This window comes from Calidris pugnax, unplaced genomic scaffold, assembly GCF_001431845.1.
Source record: "Calidris pugnax isolate Ruff unplaced genomic scaffold, ASM143184v1 scaffold276, whole genome shotgun sequence".
Classification (NCBI taxonomy): domain Eukaryota; kingdom Metazoa; phylum Chordata; class Aves; order Charadriiformes; family Scolopacidae; genus Calidris; species Calidris pugnax.
The window spans coordinates 1,425,720-1,445,584 of NW_015091112.1; the positions used below are offsets into that span (position 1 = coordinate 1,425,720).

General features: G+C 49.1%; 1 protein-coding gene across 2 annotated transcripts in view; it reads right to left on the bottom strand.

The window, feature by feature from the left end:
• Window positions 1-19,865, bottom strand: part of TNFRSF21 (tumor necrosis factor receptor superfamily member 21) — a 37,607-nt gene continuing 17,742 nt past the window's right edge. For both annotated transcript variants that reach the window (XM_014958212.1, XM_014958213.1), the window contains exons 4-7: window positions 11,711-11,976; window positions 5,185-5,238; window positions 2,645-2,864; window positions 1-1,254 (exon numbers count right to left, since the gene is read on the bottom strand). In XM_014958212.1, coding sequence (XP_014813698.1) covers window positions 1,025-1,254; window positions 2,645-2,864; window positions 5,185-5,238; window positions 11,711-11,976 — 770 coding nt within the window. In that variant the 3' untranslated portion in view covers window positions 1-1,024. The remainder of the gene's footprint in view (window positions 1,255-2,644; window positions 2,865-5,184; window positions 5,239-11,710; window positions 11,977-19,865) is intronic.

Below are 19,865 nucleotides of genomic sequence, written 5' to 3' on the forward strand. Positions count from 1 at the left end.
GTTTCCTTAATAAAAAGTGAAGTTGTGATTTGAAGAGACTATTATTTAAGACCAGGTAAGGTCTTTGGAGAACCTATCATCGGCCACGTCTGTATAAAAAACAAGAGACACGAGTGTAAAAGCAGAGCTTGGTTTAAGTCTGACCCCACGAGGAGAGCAGGACCACCGGTGTCCACCTTCCTGCTCCCCCCTACGTCCAGCACCGGCTCCCTTCGGGGCCCCCGCCGTTCCCACCAGCAGCAAGGCAAAAAAATAATAATAATATAACTCCTTACATTCGACTGAAGGCAAAAAGGACCTTTTCATCACCTCCAAGGCTGGTGGGACTGACCCTTTTTTTTCTTTGCGGTTCAAGCGCTTCTGCTTTAGCTTTATAGGAGCGCGACGCGTTGTCCGGTTGAAAACCATACAATAAATAACCGTGCTAGTAAAATCTCAGCAATGGGTATGAGCTATACAATAGTACATTTAAAAAAAAAATAAAAAATAATCAGCTCGGGTGGGAAGCTTAGCTGCATTAAAAGACAGTAACCAGCAATGATTGGGTTTAGGTTTTTTTTGCGTGTATTTGCCATTTACTGCTCCGAGGCGAAGGGAGGTGGTGGGAGACGGTCACTCCGAGCGACAGCTTTGACAGAAGAAGTGGGTTACAGAGCAATCCCCGATGTGTTAAATTACATCAGATTCGTGGTCTTTTTAGTTCATTAACTGCAATATTTTTTTTTTTTTTTGCGCGTTTTTAAAGTGCATCGACTGATCTGATTGGAATGAGAAACGAGGAGAAAGAAGAGAGGCTCGGGAAGGGGACAAGAGGGTGCAGAGACTTGGACTGAGCGATAAGAGTTAAGGTGGAGGGGGTTGAGACGCTGGCAAACCACCCCCCAGCTCCAGAAACCAAGGACACCTCAACAAAAATACTGGCCATATATTCTACAAACAAAACCTGCCTGCGTATTGTCGGTCGTCTTAACGAGTGCCAAGCTAGCTCTAGCAGATATTCGGAGAGCGTGTGGTGACCCAGTGCCTACAGTAAGTCAGGAAGGTGGCTATAGACAGAGTCCAGGAGGGTCTGGCTGGCTTCCTGGCTCTTGACTCCGGCGATCTCAAATAGCCTGTCCAGCTTGTCTTCGGCCTGCGGGATCTCCTCTATCACGTGGAGCTCCTCAGGGTTAAGGATGTGCAGCATGTCGTCAAAGATGGGCTGCAGGTCGCAAGGGTCCAAGCGCACCTGGCGCAGGACGGTGTCCTTCTTTTCTGTAGGAGGAAAGGAGAGGGTGGTCAAGAAACCCTTCAAGAAACATGCGCTAACCAGAGCTTGTTCTCCTTGGAGACATTAGAATCATAGAATCATTGAGGTTGGAAGAGACCCTTGGGAACATCGAGTCCAACCATCTACCCTACTCTACAAAGTCCTCCCCTACACCTTAGCACTGCATCTAAATTCACTGCATTCACTGAAAGGGTTATCAGGCATTGGAATGGGCTGCCCAGGGAGGTGGTTGAGGCACCATCCCTGGTGGTGTTCAAAAGACGGGTTGATGTAGTGCTGGGAGGTATGGTTTAGTGATGATGCTCCTTGTTTGTTGTGTGGGTGTCTATTTTTGTCAGTTAGGTTGACGGTTGGACAAGATGATCTTTAAGGTCCCTTCCAACCTAGAAGATTCTGTGATTCTGTAAATGGCCCTTAAACACAGCCAGGGATGGTGACTCCACCACCTCCCTGAGCAGCCTGTTCCAATGCCCTATCACTCCTTCAGTGAAAAATTCTTTCCTAATGTTCAATCTAAACCTATCCTGTTGGAGCTTGAAGCCGTTCCCTCTCGTTCTGTCACTAATTAGTTCATCCCCTGGTGCCACCTCTGGAGAGGGACACGCCACCGGGAGAATCGAGGGAAAAGGTGGAGGGTGGTGAGTGTTGGAGGGGGGAGAAGATGGAGAAGCCAACGCTACGAGGCACCTAATCCAGGATCCTGCTAGAGCAAACACAGCATTTATAAATGCTGAATGGCCAATGCGGGAAAGTGAAGTGGGAAAGGGAGCCAAAAAGGCTGAATTCTGCTCTTTTGAGTTGTTTTCCTTGGGTCAGCTTCATTTCCGCACCCAAGTATAAACTTGGTAGATTGACTGAGCTCAGTGTTTCACCTTCATCGTCAGAAGCTGAAGAATAAACGCAGCAAATTAAATGCAGTAAATTAACCCCCCCACCAAAAAGGGTGAGTGACTAACAGTGATTTACATCTTAAGTCAGACGCTGCAGCAAGCAGGACCAAGGGTGATGGTTGTGGGGGAATATATAAATTTGATCTTGAAATGACATTTTTCTGGTTTCATCTCATGCAATAACCTGAGGGCCCCAAGTCAGGAGAAACCTCCCCCAACATCCAGGGATGCTACAAATTCTCCAGCAGCTGTTCAAAGAGTTAAAACCCTTTAAAGGTGTTTTCCCCCCTCAAATCTGTATCATCTCTTTGCCGACAGGATAGTCTGGTCTAGAACGGGGAGGTGACACCCCCCTGGAGAGCCAGTTTTCCCAGTTATTTAATGATACCATGTTGGGCAGCTCTGCCACGTGTGCTGACCACAGGGGACATGCCGTGGCATCCCTTTGGTCCTCCCGCTCCCTCCCCCAGGGTGATTTTGGTACCTTTGGTAATAAAAGAGCCCGTCCGGCTGAGCGCGGAGGAGCCGCTGGAGGTCGAGTCGCACCGAAGGAGGGGCTCTGCTTCGTCGACAAAGAAACACTTCTTCTCTGAAGGAGAGGGCTCCACGGTGAGGACAGTGGCCTCGGGGGGCTTGGGGCTGGGGCTGGGCGCGGGGCTGATCGGGCTGGGGCTCACCGGCGGTGCCAGTCTGTCAGCTTCAACCTTGGGATGGGTAAAGAGAGGGAAAATTGACTCAAGGAATGCTACACAATGGGCTTGGGCTCAAAACCATCCCAATGGGGATTTGCAGTGGTTTTCAACACATCTTCAGTGAGTGGTCCCCACGCTCAGGTGGCCTCTGCCTCCCAGGGGACCTGCTGACCCAGCACGGGCACAGGAGATGACCCAGAGTGGACATCAAATGGGGATTTGGCACATCAATGCTCAGCAGGCAGGAGGGGTAATTAATGCAACCTGCCCCCTCGGTAGGAGCAACTCTGGATGGTGCAGAGCAACATCTGTTCTCAACATCTGGTTGTTAAGGCCCAAAATACCACTCGTGGGGGCTAAGGGTAATAATCCCAAGCAGGTAAGCCTTCCCCAAAACCTCTACCACAGATACCATTTCTTCAAAGCCTGGCTCCCCGCCTTCAGCCAGTGCTGAGGATGCAGGACAAGGGGATCTCCACTGCAGCATGCTCCTGCTACCTGGTTAACATGTCAGGTTAATAATTTGTTTGCCCCCCCTTGCCTCTGCTTCCGTGAGCACCCCGTTAATGCGTGATGGATTTCTCAATCCATCCCATCCAATTTCCGAGTCCAGGGCCAGGAAGGACAAACCGGGGCTGGTGCTGACCCCAACATCCCCCCCACTGCCTTTGCTTTTTGCTACCCTGATGCCAACCAAGGGCAAGCGTTTGGGTTCACAGTCCCAAAGACACAGGGAGCAGCAAGAACTGCTGGAACACGCTGTGCAGGGAAGCAGAACCTGCTTCCTAACCTGACCATGCTCTGCATCTTCCTTCTTGCATCTCCTTCCTACCTGCACAGCACCAGCCGACATTATCCACCCCCTCCATCTCTCAGCATCCCCTCGGGATGCAAACCTCAAGCAGAGCATTTCTGTTTTCCATTCCTTGTGGGGAAGAGAGGCTCAGGGAAGCATCCCCATGTCCCCTGGCTGGCAGCTCGGGCACCTCTGTGGGTCACCAGGTCAACCCAAGCAGGTACGTCTAAGCATCACCTAATATTTAACTTTTTCCCAAACCCCACATCCCTGCTTGAACTGCCCAAGCACAGATTTACGAGCGTGCAGCCCGCTCTCCCAACAGCATTTCACAACCCTGTTTTCTCCTTCTACAGAGGGAAGACCAGGCTGTTCCTGCTCACACACTTTTTGCCCGCTACCCAGGGATTAGGACACAAAATTTGGATTAAAGGCTGTGGGACAGGGAGCTGCTGAGCCACCTCCGCGCCGGCATGGATGTGCCTGTGCATTCCTCACCCATGTCGAGGAATTCACCACCCACAAATCACATGTCTGCTGGGACGCCCATTAGTTCACATCACATTAACACTGAAGTCTGTTCCTGGTAGTATAAAGGGTTTTGTTTTGTTTTGTTTTTTTACCCCCCCCCCCCCCCCCCAATTGAAAATAAACAGGGGAGGATTTGTTCTAGCTCAGCACGTTACGCAATAGGCATGTTAAAAATAAAAGTCAGCTTTAATTTTTAATTAAAAGAATCTGCCTTCTCCTCTGAAACTCCCTCTCCAGTAGAGCTCATCGATGAGAATCAGCCTATTGCCATTAACAGGGGAAAAGCAAGGGAAGGACCAGGAAAGCAGCTGGCCACCTTCCAAATTGCAACATGCTCTGATTCCCCCGTTAAAAAAAAAAAAACCCACCCAAACAAACAAGGCTTTAGGGGTTAGTTTCTCCCCCCCGTGCAACTCATCTATTTAATATCCAGCCACAAACCCACCTCCTGATTTCCAAAAAAGGGGGCTCGGCGGCCCAGGGAGCAGCCGGCTGCCCCGGCTCTGCCTTCCCAGCAGAGAGGAAAAAACCTTTCCCAGAAGCGTGCGAGTCATTTGGAGTTTAATTAAACAGCTGCTAAAGCACGCTAGGAAAAAAAAATAAAAAATAAAAATCACCCAAGGTTATTTGATTGTAGGCGTCCCGGGAGCCCCAAGCTTTCCAAATCACCGAGCGTCTGTGAGCTTACGAGACAAAGTCAACAGGATGCTCGGATGTGTGTTAATATTTAAACCACGGGAAGAAAGCAAGTGGGAATGAGGGTTTGGAAAGGCCGGAGAAAGCAGGAGGTTGCTGCGAGGTGAAGCCTGTGGGATAGGTGGAAAAACACACTATTCATAGCCCGGGACTCCTTTGCTTGAAACCACCTTGGCCATCCCTATTTTTAATAACGGCGCTGCTCGACCCAAACCCAGCTCTGGCCAGGAAAAAAAAAAAAAACAACCAAACCCTAAACCCAACGCCTCTGAAGGTCTTTTGCCTTTCCAGAGCCAGCACGTTTCTCACCTTCGCCTCGTCATTGCAGGGGTCCTGTGCTTGCCACTGAGGCTGCATTTGCACCTGCAGACAGACAGACAGACAGACGGGAGACTGTTAGACCCACGGACCAGTGTGGAAAACCAAAGGCGCCGCGGCAGCTTCGACGCACCAGCAGCTTCCCCCCACCGGTCCCTCGTACCAGGGTGCTCTGCCAAATCTTTTTTTATTTTTTTTTCCTTTTTTTTTTTTTTTTTGAGCACTGCAGCAAGAGGTTTGCAACGCCAAAAAAAAAAAAAAAATCCTAAAAGCTTCCTTTAGGCTGCGGCTCAAGCACCGACATCCTCATGGATCCTGACGCATCTCAGAGGATGCTGAGGGTGTCTGAAGGTCCTTCCTAAAAAGGACGGAAAGGGGACAGCAGGGGATGGGTGCAGAAGATGACACAGGGCTGGCTTTGTTTTCTTTTCGCAGCTGCTCCCACCAGCTCTGTTTGAACTGGTTGGTCCCATTTTTCCTGCCTTCGTTTTACTGCACGGCAATAAAAAGCTCAGCTTGGACAAGCAGAGACTGCGGCTGCTGGGCTAATGTTGGGAAGGAGCAGCCGTGGGCATGAAATAACCCCTCCCTCGGGCGCTGCTTCCCTGGAATTCCTCCTGCAGCAACCAGGCAGAAAGAAAAACCCGCAGCAGGTTTTGCTGCAGCATCAGCCCGGCTCCGTGCAGCCACGCTTGGCTCGGGTTTTCTTGCCCCAACGCAAACACGACTCAACCTACTGCTTGTTTTTCAAAAATAATAATAATAAAAAAACAAAAACCCACAACCCACACATGGGAAAATCCAGCAGGGAGCTGGGATCGGAGGAGCAAGCTCCGCAGAGGGTGGCTGCACACCCTCTCGGGATTTGGGGATAAATTTAGCAGCAAGGACATGGCTTCCCGGATCCCCTACGGAAAGATGACACCCAGCTGACACCAGCCCTATTCCCAGGTTTGGTACAGCTCCATATGGGATGAGGGAGGAAAAAGCCCAGCATGTGAAGCAGGGTGGGCAGCCCCACACGGGCAATCCTGCAAATGCAGGGCGGTGTCAGGAGGGATACTCTTGTTATGGTCCCCGCAAGCACAGGGAGGATCCACCTGGATGAGCAGCTTCATGGCACACATGGCATCTGGGGGTCCACCTTCAGGGCAGACCGGACCTTGGAAGGTGATGGGCAATCCTGCAAATGCAGGGTGGTGTCAGGAGGGCATACTCTTGTTATGGTCCCCACAAGCACAGGGAAGATCCACCTGGATGAGCAGCTTCATGGCACACATGGCATCTGGGGGTCCACCTTCAGGGCAGACCGGACCTTGGAAGGTGAAACACTATTGTCTGGACCATGAAGTCTTGCCAAGGTGGCACAGAAACCCAGTGATGGTCTGAAGGTGCTGCAGAGCAGGAAGCAATCCCTTTGCCAACAAGGGAAAAACATGGGGTGGGAAAGCCCAAAGGCCTTCTCCACGTCCCTTTACCTCAGTGGCCAGGTTTAGAAGAGTCCTTGGCCATCACTGCTGTGGTGGAGCCAGGGTCCCTCAACACAAGGCAGGCCTGGCTACTTAAATCAAACCTCACCACAATGCAGGATGTATAATGCCAGGTCTGGAGAGGGTTTAGATGCTGAAACCAAAACACCATCCACGGAGGAAGCAGCTCTTCCCCACTGCCCCTGGCCATTTGTCAGCCAAGTGCTTCTCCAGCAGGAGACGGTGTCTCCATGAGAGCTCCTGGTGGCTTCTCCTTTCTATGGATTTGCCCAGCCACTTTTTCAACTCAAACCACAATGAAGAGTTGACGAAGTCATGAAGAAGAGTTTCCAAAGTCAACTACAAGATGAGTCAGTCAGTACTGAAACCAAAACACCATCCATGGAGGAAGCAGCTCTTCCCCACTGTCCCTGGCCATTTGTCAGCCAAGTGCTTCTCCAGCGGGAGACGGTGTCTCCATGAGAGCTCCTGGTGGCTTCTCCTTTCTATGGATTTGCCCAGCCACTTTTTCAACTCAAACCACAATGAAGAGTTGACGAAGTCATGAAGAAGAGTTTCCAAAGTCAACTACAAGATGAGTCAGTCAGTACAGAGTTTGGCTTGTTTTGACCCCAACATCCTCTAGTTTCATCTTAGGCTTCTGAGCCTAACATACTCCAGATACACAGACCCAAGAAGACATGGCTACCACAGCAGGGAAACCTCAAATATAACTGCATCTACTATAGAGTTTATAATTTTGTGCTTATATTGCATTACTTTAGAAATTATTGCATTTTTGTTTGTTGCATGTTCTCCAGCCTGCTTCAATCCCAACCTTGGTTTCCCAAAAACCAACTCGTACTTTAGAGGAAAGCAGTGATGCCCACCTCACCAAAACCCAACCTGCCCTACCCCTTCCCCGAGGCTCTGGCCACTTTATCCTACAGCTTTATGCCACAAATAAAGCCTGATGCAGGTCCAGAAGGAAAAATTACATACAATTCTGAGGTTTTTTTCTCCCTAGCTGCCTGGGCTTTTCCCAGCCCTCGGAATTCAGCCCCGCGGCTGGGAAATCCACCCAACAGCTTCACCCCCACTCTGATGCCATTTGAGGTTAATGCAGCACAAAGCTAATTGCTAATTACTGGGTCCAGCCCAATTCTGCTTTGCCAAAAGAAGAACCGAAGGGGATGGGCAGGAGCTGTTGGGGCTGGATTTGGGGAACGTTGCTCCAGGCTCTTGCCTCTCCCCCCACCTTCCCCCAGGGATTTGACCTGCAAAAGAGGAAGAAAAGGAGCCAGCAGGCGCTGCCACAGCCACATGCCTGGACACGGGGCACTTTCAGATCCTCTTCTCCTCTGGCAACCCCCAAAAACCCCATGGCTTAAGCTCACACCGGCCCCAGCCTTGACATATCTGCTGATTCACAGCGGATTATCCGCAGCGTGCAATTAGCCACGGACCTAAATCTCATCGGGCTCAGGGCTGCAGTTCCCCCCCTCTGTATTCCCAACGTCTCCCTGATTAATTAATTTTTTTTTGTCTTTTAAAGCTTTGCTGAGGCTGCACTGCTGAACAGCCTGAGCAAGGCTGTTTGCTTCACCTCCATCCGTTCCCTGAAATATTTCAGCCGAGGCCAGCAGAGCCATAAATAAAAAAGATAAGAGCTTAAAGCACTGCTCACAGTAGGACACTGACGGTAGCCAAGGCGGCCAGCTGTGCCAGCAACGCCCCAGGCCAGCCCAGGCGAGCACAGACAACCCTCCATATCTGCAAAACACTGCCATGCACCCCCAAAAAATAATCCCATTACCCAGCGCCTGCACCGCATTGAACCTCTCCGTTTTTAACCCCAAAATGGAGAATTGCAATTTGCTGGGATAGCAGTGAGAAGCCTTTCCCTTTACACACCACCCCGCCTCCTTCACCCCCTGTTTTTCTTCTTGTCAGCATCACTAATTTGGGGTGTGCCTGTGCTCACCAAGCAGTGCCCGGGCTCGCATGCCGCTGCCCGGGGAGAGATTTTGCAAACCTGGAGCTGGAGCAGCATTTGTGGCCAGGGCCAGCCTTTCACGGGAGCTCAGCAAGTTAAATGCACCCCCCAAAATACCATCCCACAGCTGCTGCGCTCACTGTATTTTTCTGGATCAGCTGCAAAAAAAACACCAAACCAAACCAAAAAACCAAACCCAAACCATCCAACCTAGCAAAGCGACTCAGAGGGCTAATCGCGTTTTAACCTAAATTCGTTCAGCACGATGCAAAACCAGCATAATCTCCTGCAGCTGAAAAAGCCGGCGAGCCCTCCGTGGAGCTGCTCCCCACCCGAAGGAAAAATGTTCCTGCCAAATACCGTAACGCTCCAGACACTGCCATTAATTCCCCTGCGCCTCTCGGGGGTTGTAAATACTCGGATTTCAGAGCCCAAAAGGCTGCCAGGGGACTGGGGCACTAGGGGAGAGAGCAGCTTTGCCTCTGCAGGTTTGACAGACACCACATAAAGGATTTGGGATAAGGATGCGACAGCAGGTGGGATGAAGGGAGGCTGGCTGGGTTTAGGGTACCAATTTGCTGTCCAAGAGTTGTGTCACCCAAGAACACAATTTCTACCTAGGAGCTGGGGGTGTTGGGGTTTTCTTATGATACAGGGTCGTGGGGAGAGATGGTGGAGCTCCCCTTTGTGCCTGGGGATGCCAGGCAAGGGCCAAAGGCATCACTGATGGCACAGCCACCCACACATCCCTCCCGGGCCCATCTAGGACACCCTGGCACACATTGGATGCTTGCTGCTGGCCCAGGTTATCCCAAGGGCATCACGCTCTTAGCCACAGGGAAGACACATGCTTTTGCATTGCTTAGGAGAGTCCTCACTCCCTCCACAGTACAAAAAAAAAAAGCTCTTTTTTCTTTTTTTTTTTTCTTGCAAAACAGCTTCTGCAGAGCCAGTGGGAGGTGCAGCACAGCACCCACGCCTGCCACCAACGGAGGTGACCCGTTCCTTCGGATCAAACTGGTTCCCTTTGGAGAGAAACCACCTCGATTTGCCTGTGTTTGGACAGACAAACCACCCAGAGCCAAACCCGGATTAGCTCCAATTAAAGGCTTTCCAACCAGCAGGGATTAAAAGAACCCCAAACAAAGCGACCTCAGCGCCTGCCCCTGGCATTGAGCAATCTGCTCCCCTGGCTGCTCGTGGTCTGGACCACCAGGATGCAGCTCAGGGACTTGGTTCCCCTCACACAGGTTGCTCCCCACAGCTTTCTGTATCCCTTCCAGGGCCACTCCATCACCTCCCGCATCCACAGTGAGGGAGCTAAGCCAGGGAGAGGAGGGAGACAGGTTACAGCAGGTAATTCCTTGCAGAAAGGCAGAGTGCTGCCATGCTGAATCTGCACCCCAGGGTGTTTTCTAGCTTCAACATCCCATGCACCGATGCAGTGACTGGCTGGAGACCTTTGGGGAAGAGCCAGGAATGGCCAACCCCTAAGGCTGATCACGAGGGGTCCTCATTCGAAAAAGCCTGATCAGATGCATGGAGGAGGAGGATATGCCAGCCAGGTGAATTTTTAAAAACACCTCATTTGCTGAAATGAGCTCCGTTTCTCACATGGAACCACTTTCTAAAAAGATCAGCAAACCAATTTTACCAATTTCTAGGAAAGCAAGTGAAAGCCACAGGCGACAACCAGGCTCCAGGTGCTGCTGGACATTGGGGAACACAACAGACTGTTTTAAAACACGAAGAGAAATGTCCTCCAGGAGAGCTGGTTGGGAAGTCCAGAAGACTTGCCTACAAGTATCCATGAGATTTGTGCTTGCTCATTCTCCAGAGCATCTCCTCATTGTATTTTCAGAGTTATGGGCACCCCAAGGAAACAGCTTGTATTTACTCTATTGTTGTGGCTCCACCATCCCAACGGGTTGCCCAATAAGCCCTGTTCTTGAAGCTACCACCTGCATTTTCATACTATTTGAGAAATGCCTGATAGTCTCATCTGAAACAGCTCAATGCTCAGGAGCATTGAGAATTGCACAACCCACGTCAGTTAATTAGGCACTGTGCTACTGAACAAGCCCCATGGTTTATCTGATGTCCTAGCCCAGCACTTTGCTGTAGTACTAAGAGCTGTAACTAGGAGGACAGAAGTTACTACCTACTCCAGGAGAGCAAGAGGATGATGTGTCCTTCTGAGACATTGCACATACCAGAAACTTTAATTCACATGTGCAAAATGACAATTTTCTCTGTCTCTCTTCTTTTCCTAACCCTAGCTTTGTATCAGGCTCTTCATTTCATTTTTAATATCTTTAATATCTTTTAATATCCCATGGGCCCTACGTTCAGAGCAGCCCCATTCATGACCATTACGAACACATCCAGAAGACAACCAAATTATCAGAGCCAAAAAAGCAAAAGCACACTCACAAGTAAGGCACAGGAGGTACCTCCCAATGACTTAAACCCAGTCCAGACCCTGTTGCAGAATATTCTGCAGCAATTTATTTAGCCTCCCAAAACATAGGACAGCTTTTTTTAAGGCCAAGGCTGCCAAAGAAAGGCAACAAGTCTGGAGAAGAGCACACATGGAACCCCCATGCTACCAATCACCACCTTGGAGGAAGCAACTTGCTGCTCTACAACAACATTCAGTGCTGAAGGATGTATGGTCCTTCCTTCTCACAAAATCCTGGGCATTACATTCATTGCATTTAAGAGCAAGTATAAAGGGGGATGCTTCTTCCTCCATGTCGCCAACACAAAGGCTCAAGTACCAGGTCCTCCTGGTGACCCTCAAAGATACAGGCAAACCACAACACGTGGGACCCAAGAGCCTGTCAAAACTTTGACAAGGTTTTGAGCAAACTTTTGGGCAAAGCTTTGCTCAAAAGCCATGTAAAGCTTAAAAATAAGCTCCTGGAGCTCCAGTGGGAGATGGAGTCCAGCTACTGGGCCATCAGCTAAGCTCTAGGCCGCAGCGGGGTCCCGTGCACCCACACGCTCACCACAGCCAGACAAGAGCACGCGAAGCCCAACCCATAGTTACCGGCGTGGTGTCCTCCATCAGGCCTCGGATCTTCTCCACCACGTCGTTGCGGCGGTGCTGTCGGAGGGCACTGATGAGCTGGGCCAGGCTGGCCTCGGGCCCGCGGATGGTCCAGTGCTGCAAGGCGGCGTAGGCGCGCTCGTGGTCGGCGGCGTAGCCGTTGGAGAAAGCCGCCACCTCCCGCTCGCTGGCGTTGCACAGGAACTGGTAGATGTCCTTCCACTGGCTCCCCACCTGGGCCGCCACCAGCTTCAGGATGTCGATGCCTGCAGGGCAGAAGAGCTACAGGTGAGGCACGGGGGTCTGCAGCGTTGCAGACATAAGCTTTAGCAAAGCTTCTCTCCCATGCCTAAATAGCCGTAATTCGCTTTTCTTTGGTTATTTTTTTGTATGGAGTTTTTTATCATTATTATTTTTACGCCCTTTCCTGAGGCCGGGCTGCAAGGAGCTCTGCAGACAAGCAGCACCCGTAACATCCTCAACACCCGCTATGCAAGTAAAGGGCGACAGACCCATAGGTTGCTCCAATCGAGCCAAACACTCTAAAATTAGCCACGTTAATTTAATTGTAAAGTGTCCTGCACTCCTCAGCAGAGGAAAAACCCTGGTACTCAGCCACCGCCTGGCTGCAGGAGCAGGGGACACAGCAACACGCTCCTCCATATGCCTGCATTGCAGCTACTGCTTTGAACAGGAGCTGGATTATGAGGTGAGTCACCAAAACCATCTCTACAAAGATGAATACTTCCATAACAGAGCACCTAGAGCAGCTACAGTTGCATTTGGAGCCGATTCCAGTGCAGACTGGTGGGATGACTCAGTTACGGGATGGGAGACGCTGCACCAGGGGAGCGTTGGGTGAATGGAAGATCTGGTGTGGGATCCGAAGAACAAAAAGGCAGAGCTTCCCTCAGAAAAACCCTTGAGCCACGTTGGTTCAAGTCGGTGAAGGTTTCCTCCCTTCAGGTTTGGGAACAATGCAAACAGCGCGCTCATCCCCATGTCTACTAAGAGATCAGGAGTGAAATCTTCAAACAAAGCCATACCTCTCCCGTAACAGCTAATTAACCTCCTTTTATCAAGACCAACACCACCTTGCTTTAAACCACCATGAGAAGGGTGGGCAGAGGTGAGCTGCAGAGATGAACTCACTTTTTCCAGAGATGCCACCACACCTCGGGTTTCCTCGTGAGCCTGTGCCCCCCCATCGCTATTTCTCCTTCCCTCGGGGGGCACAGCAGTGGCATCAGCAAAAATAGCTGCTTAGGGAGATATATCATAGCCAAGGTCTTCCCTGCTGGCCTAAAACTTAACAATTTCTGATGCAGTTTAGACCAGACCTCCCAACCACACCTTCAGGTCACAACTCTGATATCCAAATAGATACATAAATATATACACATATATATATATTTAAGATAAATATATATATATCAACTATATAGCCTGATACAGATACAATGATATCTCTTTTTATATGTATAAAAACAATACGGCCCAATATATATTTATATCCCTCATATGTGTGTGTGTATGCCTATATATACATAGATATAGATACGATACAGATATTTTTATATATCTCAAGGAATGAGATATATAAATCTTTTTTATATCTATATATCCACAGATACTTTCTATACGTGTGTGTGTACATATATACACACATATATAAAATATCTATATGGCCTGATATACTTTTATATGTGTGTGTGTATATATTTATATATCTTTACATATGACAGATGTTTTATATATGTGTGTGTATATATGCTTGTACATACACACATAGATATTTAAAAAACCCCAACTACACATCCTCATATAGATTTTTTTTGATGCAAACCCTTCCCCATTATTAAAGCAAGCTTATCAGGACCTGCTATATATAGACTTCAGTTTTCACTTCCGAGCTAGATAACGTCGCCATGACCCATTGGCGCTCCGAGCAGCCGCAGCCGACGTTCCACCTGCTCTACAGCAGCAAAATACCAAAGTACAAACCACATTTTGTGTATTCCAACCCTCCTCCCACCCTAACCACCAAACCTCCCTCCCCAGCTATTTATGGTGATGTGCATGTCTTCTTTCACATGGAGATGTGAAGGTCGGGGTTGCTCCTACCATAAAAGCTCAGCCCAGAGCAGGGGATGCAGCACCCCAAAACCCAAACCTACCACAGGGCTTGGTTTTAACTATGGAGAGGCTCAGAAGAAAAAAAAAGATAATTAAAAAAAGCCTTCTTCATTATTCAAAATAAGCCCAAGACAAAGAAAATGTTTCCCAGCATTATGGAACAAGACAAGGCTGTGAATATGCTACTGAGATTTATGATGGGGCTAATTAACTGAGGCACATAAATACATGTTATCGCCCGTCACGTTTCAACACGGTGGCAGGAATTAAGCCTGGTCTTGTTAACTCCTCCCGTTACTCAAAGACAAATTCCTCTCCCTCGATGATGTTGTACCCATCCGTGGTGGCTGTGGGTCCTGTGCTGGGAGGACACCCAGCTCATCACACCAGCAGCCAAGCCCCATGCCTTCAGGTACCACAAACCATGTTGGTAAAGAGCCTAAAAGCCAACTCGGGTTTGGAATCGGATCCTTTAAACCAGCAAATTCAACTAGTTTTGGCATAAAAACCAGTCAACGCTTAATTTTCCCACTCAACCCAGGAAAAAAAATAAAACTAGAGGATAGAAAAGGCTCTGCAAGGCTTGAGCACCAAGGTAACGATAGCAATGCAAAGAGGGAGGGATGGGCAGGTCTGGTGCTGCCCATTATATATCTATATATAGATATATCTCAGTGCAGAAGCCATTATCTCAGGGCTTTTACAACCTTCACATTCAGGGATTATTTTTTTTCCTGGGTTTAGTTATAGATATTTAAAAAAAAATTTAAAATCAAATGTTGCCCATGTTATATAAAAATATATATATTTATATGGAAATATATAAATATTTGGCCCTGGGGTGAGATGCAGTGTTACAGCTGGGTGGGAGCTTCACCCACACCCACTCCCAGGTGCGTCAGTCGTAACAGAAGCATTAAAACATAATTTTCCAGTTTATGACCCCTGCGTGGCACATCCAGTCCTCCCGGGAAAGGAAAAACCCATATCCTACCTGCTCCCATCTGCGTACTTAATGCTAATAAATCCCAGTGTTTACAGCTGCTGTACTGGTGAGAAAAGTTTGAGCTGGTTGGGACTTGATTTGCACCAGTTTTACACGACGTTTCCGTCCTAATGTGCTCGGGCAAGATTTACGACAAAGCGCTCACGCTCCTACTGGCATTTTCAAGTTCAGTATATTTAATCTCACCGTTCAATAAAGTGGCCCCATAAACATGTTTATATCCCTCGGCAATAATATCCCAGGGCACGAGAACGCACCAGGCAGCAGAGGACTTAATGGCGCGTAATAATCTTTGGAGAACAAATGTTCCATTAAAAACGAATTTGGAAATGTCTACCTTAATACTATAAGAACCTTAAACTCATTTTCTTGCAACTATTAAACGAATTTAAGCCCCATATGTTTGCTACATCCACTGCAATATTGTGCAAACAAAACCCCAGAGAGATATGGAAGAGACACAGACGCGAGCGCAGATTTGGCTCCAGTCAGTTAGGAAACCATCGCTCCCTCTGTTCTTGAAAAATAAGATTAAAACCATTACGTGACAAGTTGCGGCTGCACAGGCTGCCAAGTATGACTGCTCAAGCCATTTACAGTAACTTAATTCACTTGTTCAAAACTAAAATAAAATGTTAATGCTGATAATAAGCTTACAGTCCTACTATTTCCGTATTTCCAGAAGTCCTACAAAGTTACTCTGCAGAGCATTAATAGTGCTGGAGGGTCCTCTTGGGATGGGAAGGTGCCCACCAGGCCCACCACGGAGCAAAAACCTCAGCTCCACCTTGGGTCTTCATCACCCACTGAACTACATGGACCTTCTCCCACTAGGCTTATCTGCAGGCCAAGGCTGAAGATGGGCTCAGAGCCCTCCAGAGCCCAGCAATTCCAAGTAAAACAGCCGAGCCCAGTGGGGATGATGCTTTAACCCACCTGTTTCACACTTCCCATGAGGCCATTGACAGCCACGTCGGTGCAATCCTGAAGCTGCTCTGAGCTTGCAGACACCAGACAAGCACAGGAAGAACTTGGGAGGGCTGTCACCATCCTGCTGCTGATGCAGGAGGCACCAACACCCTCTCCATCATCACCATCAGGGACCATCACCATTTATTACCAGCTTTGCTCACCTCAGACGTTGGAATTAAAGAGAAGCCCTTGCTGTGAAACTTCCACAGCTGCCTCCAGCAGAGCCACGTGTGCCATGGCCATCCTGGAGCAGGCAACGGCAGCGTCTGAAGGATCTAGGACAGCCATGTGCACCTGGGAAGGTGGCATTTCAATTGCCATTACCTAAACATTGCAATTCTCTAAATGTTGTGATGTGCTACTCCATGTAACCATCTAATATTTTAAGGTGGCAATAACCCCAGAGCAATGAAGAACTCCCCTTCAAGCCAGAACAAGGCCAACACGTTGCACACAGGAAAATATGAAGGTCAAAGGTGGATGTAGACACATGCGAACATGGTCACAACCGGGCATGTCTACAACCAGAGCAAACTGAGATAAATGGAGACAAGCCCAGAGACGAAGAGAGTGGCACAAGCAAACAGCACTGCTGAATACACGTCCAGCTCATCTACAAAGACGCTGAGCTGAAGGGAGGACTTTCCTGGAAAGTCAAGGCAGGTCTACAGACAGGTCTCTCGCCTCCAAGCATGCTGCTCACCACCACCCCAATCTTCCTCATATCCACCATTTCAGTGACTTCCATTTGCTTATTTTGAATCTGGTTCAAGATTTTTCGCACCCATTTCCAACTCCTTCAGGTGTCTCCCACCTCATCGTGATGTGCACAGTTCGGCGTAGACAGAGTGTCACTCCTCCCACCCATGAATGTCACTGGGATGGTAATCACGCAAGTGAACAGGACTTGGCCAACCTTTAATGACTCTCTTGAGCTTGTTCTGGACAAGCCTTGCTCATCTTCTGTAGCCCTGCTATTTACAGGTTGGACATGAACCGAGTCCTTCAGCAATCACTTGGCCTCAAGCAGGGCAAGAAGCAAGCATGGCGCAGGGCCATGACCAGGGGTGCTGGCATGCTTACATACAATACACCTGCAAGAGACCATTTCTCCTCTTTGCCACTGCTTTTTGACATCTTTCAATAAACTTGAGAGGAGTGAAAGAGCTACCCCGCCAGAAGGCTACACCCAAGCACCTGGCAGCAGATACGGTAAAGTCTAACCACAGCCCAGCCACAGAGGAGCTTCAGTTCCTTCCTCTCCCCACCCTCTCACAAACAAAAAGCCGTCATTATTTTCATTTTCAGAGCTCAAGCCAAACATAATTTGGTATTTTTCGTAAGAGCGCTTGCTGAGAAGCTGCCGCCTTTAAAGGGAAATCTCATGTTCAAGTCTACAGAACCCTCCCAAGCCATGTGTCCTCCCGTCCACTAACAAGGAGGGGACACAGCAGAGAGAAAAGGATTAACACAACATTAGTTTCAAGTCTTATAGGTTGTCTTACACAGCTGGGAAGCAAAGCTCAGGAGATCCTCCAGGATCTGTGGCTCATCTGCCCAGGGATCCAGAGCCAGCTTCATGCATTTTCAGAAAGGCTGGATTTCGGGAGACTCCAGGCTCCAGCCCTTCATCAACAAGGTCAGGTCCCACCAGTCCACCTATAACACCTGTAGGAACTGATGTTGAACATCCCAGTACCAACTGAGCTAGGCTACCTGTAGCTTCCACCACTTGCCTACTGACACAGGTATCCTAGAGGTGGGCAATGTTAATTGCTACACCCACCCTATACATAGACCAATGGCTTGTTCATCAACACAATCCAGACCTCCAATAACAGAGACACTGAAATCCACCTTTTCTCTACAGAAAGGACACTATTTGCCATTAACGGGTCTTCATCCTACATGGGAAGAGCTGTAATTCCATCACTTTCTCCATCTGTCCACTTCAGAGCACATGGCACCACGTGGAATGACAAATCATGACCCTGACAGGCTGGTTGGGTTTCAGCACTCACACAGACCTTGGGGATGAGACATCACAGGTGGAGAGCACAGCCCAAAGGCACACGCAAGTCAGACAGGAGAACCGCAGTGATGCAGCCCAACCCTCCCCTGTCTTCTGATAAAAGCTCCAAATCACTGCTAACCCAGCTCTGTTCCTGAGCTCATCCCACCTACCTCCTCCAAATATCCTCCTGACTCATGCAAAACGCAGCCACAGCAGCCTATTTTTACCTCTGAACACACACCCAGAGCCCGCATGTACAACCGATGCGGCACATTCGAACTCCTGTTGACCGGACACAATGGCTTGGCCAAACCAGGTCTTAGAAATCCCAACTCCCTGACACAAACACCTTTCCAAAAACATGAAAATTGCACCAACATTGGCCAAAAAGTGGGTGGTGGGGGATGGTGTTGGAAACTCAATCCGCCCCAAATATATTTTAGGTACTAAATGTGGAGGTTTGGAAGATGTGCAAGGTCCTGCACCTGGGGCAGGGCAACCTGCAGAGGACGAAGGGACTGAGAGCAGCCCTTATTAAAAAGATGTGGGGGTACTAGTGGGTGAAAAGCTGGACATGAGCCACAATGTGCACTGGCAGTCCAGAAAGCCAACCACATCCTGGGCTGCGTCCCCAGCAGCGTGAGGGAAGGGATTCTGCCCCTCTGCTCCACTCCAGCAAGAGCCCACCTGCAGTGCTATCTCCAGCTCTGGAGCCCCCAACATAAGGAGGACATGGACCTGTTGGAGTGGGTCCAGAGATTGCCTCAAAAATGAGCAGGGGATGGAGCACCTCTGCTGCGAGGACAGGCTGAGAGAGTCGGGGGTGTTCAGCTTGGAGAAGAGAAGGCTCCGTGGAGACCCCATTGTGGCCTTTCACTACTTTAAGGAGACTTATAAGAAAGACGGAGAAAGACATTTTACCAGAGCCTGTAGTGACAGGACAACAGACAATGGTTTTAAACCGAAAGAGAGTAGATTTAGATTGGACATAAGGACATTGTGGCCTTTCACTACTTTAAGGAGACTTATAAGAAAGACGGAGAAAGACATTTTACCAGAGCCTGTAGTGACAGGACAACAGACAATGGTTTTAAACCGAAAGAGAGTAGATTTAGATTGGACATAAGGAAGAAATTCTTTACTGTGAGGGTGGTGAGACACTGGCACAAGTTGCCTGGAGACACTGTGGATGCCCCATCCCTGGAGGGGTTCAAAGCCAGGCTGGATGGGGCTTTGAGCAACCTGGTCTAGTAGGAGGTGTCCCTGCTTACAGCAGTTGGACTAGATGACCTTTGAAGATCCCTTCCAACCCAACCCCTTCTATGATTCTAACAAGAGCCTTTGTTGGGACAGGAAGAGAGGACACACTTACGAAGACTTGTTAGCGATTTGCAGTTTTTCCCGTGGAGGACAGTGCTGGTATCAGACCCTCCCAGGAGCCAGTGATTCACATCCTCAGCCAGCGTTGTTTGGGCAACAAACCACTAAATGGTGGTGTTTGTTTTTCTTTTAAAACCCAAAAAGTCTTGCAGAGCAGGAAACGGACTCCTGACAAACACTTCCCACACGCTCTCTGGAAAAATAACTTAATCAAACCAGGCAGCTGAAGAAGGCTTGTGATCAACCACATGTGGTCACAAACATGCTTCAGACCCGGGAACTCGAGGATCAGCACAAGACCTCCCTTCCCAACACACTCTATGTTGAAGTCACCTCTATAGTGGCACCTTTGCTTCCACTTTCCTGAGACCCACAGGAGCTCCTGCCCACCGCTACGGGATGCTCTCCCCGTGTGTACCCCTACGCTGGCGTTGAGGACCTGCAGAGTGGACTTGCTCTTCCTGTGGTTTAAAAGGGAAGGGGCCAGCACAAGTATTTTATGTAGATATTAACTTTTAAACAGCTTTCACAGAGTTAATCTTCATTATAACCCTCTCGGACAGCTGGTAACCCTGGGTGAGCAGGGCCATATAAATATCCAGACACCCGCAGATGCCAACCCGAGGATTAAATTTGCCTTCTGCATT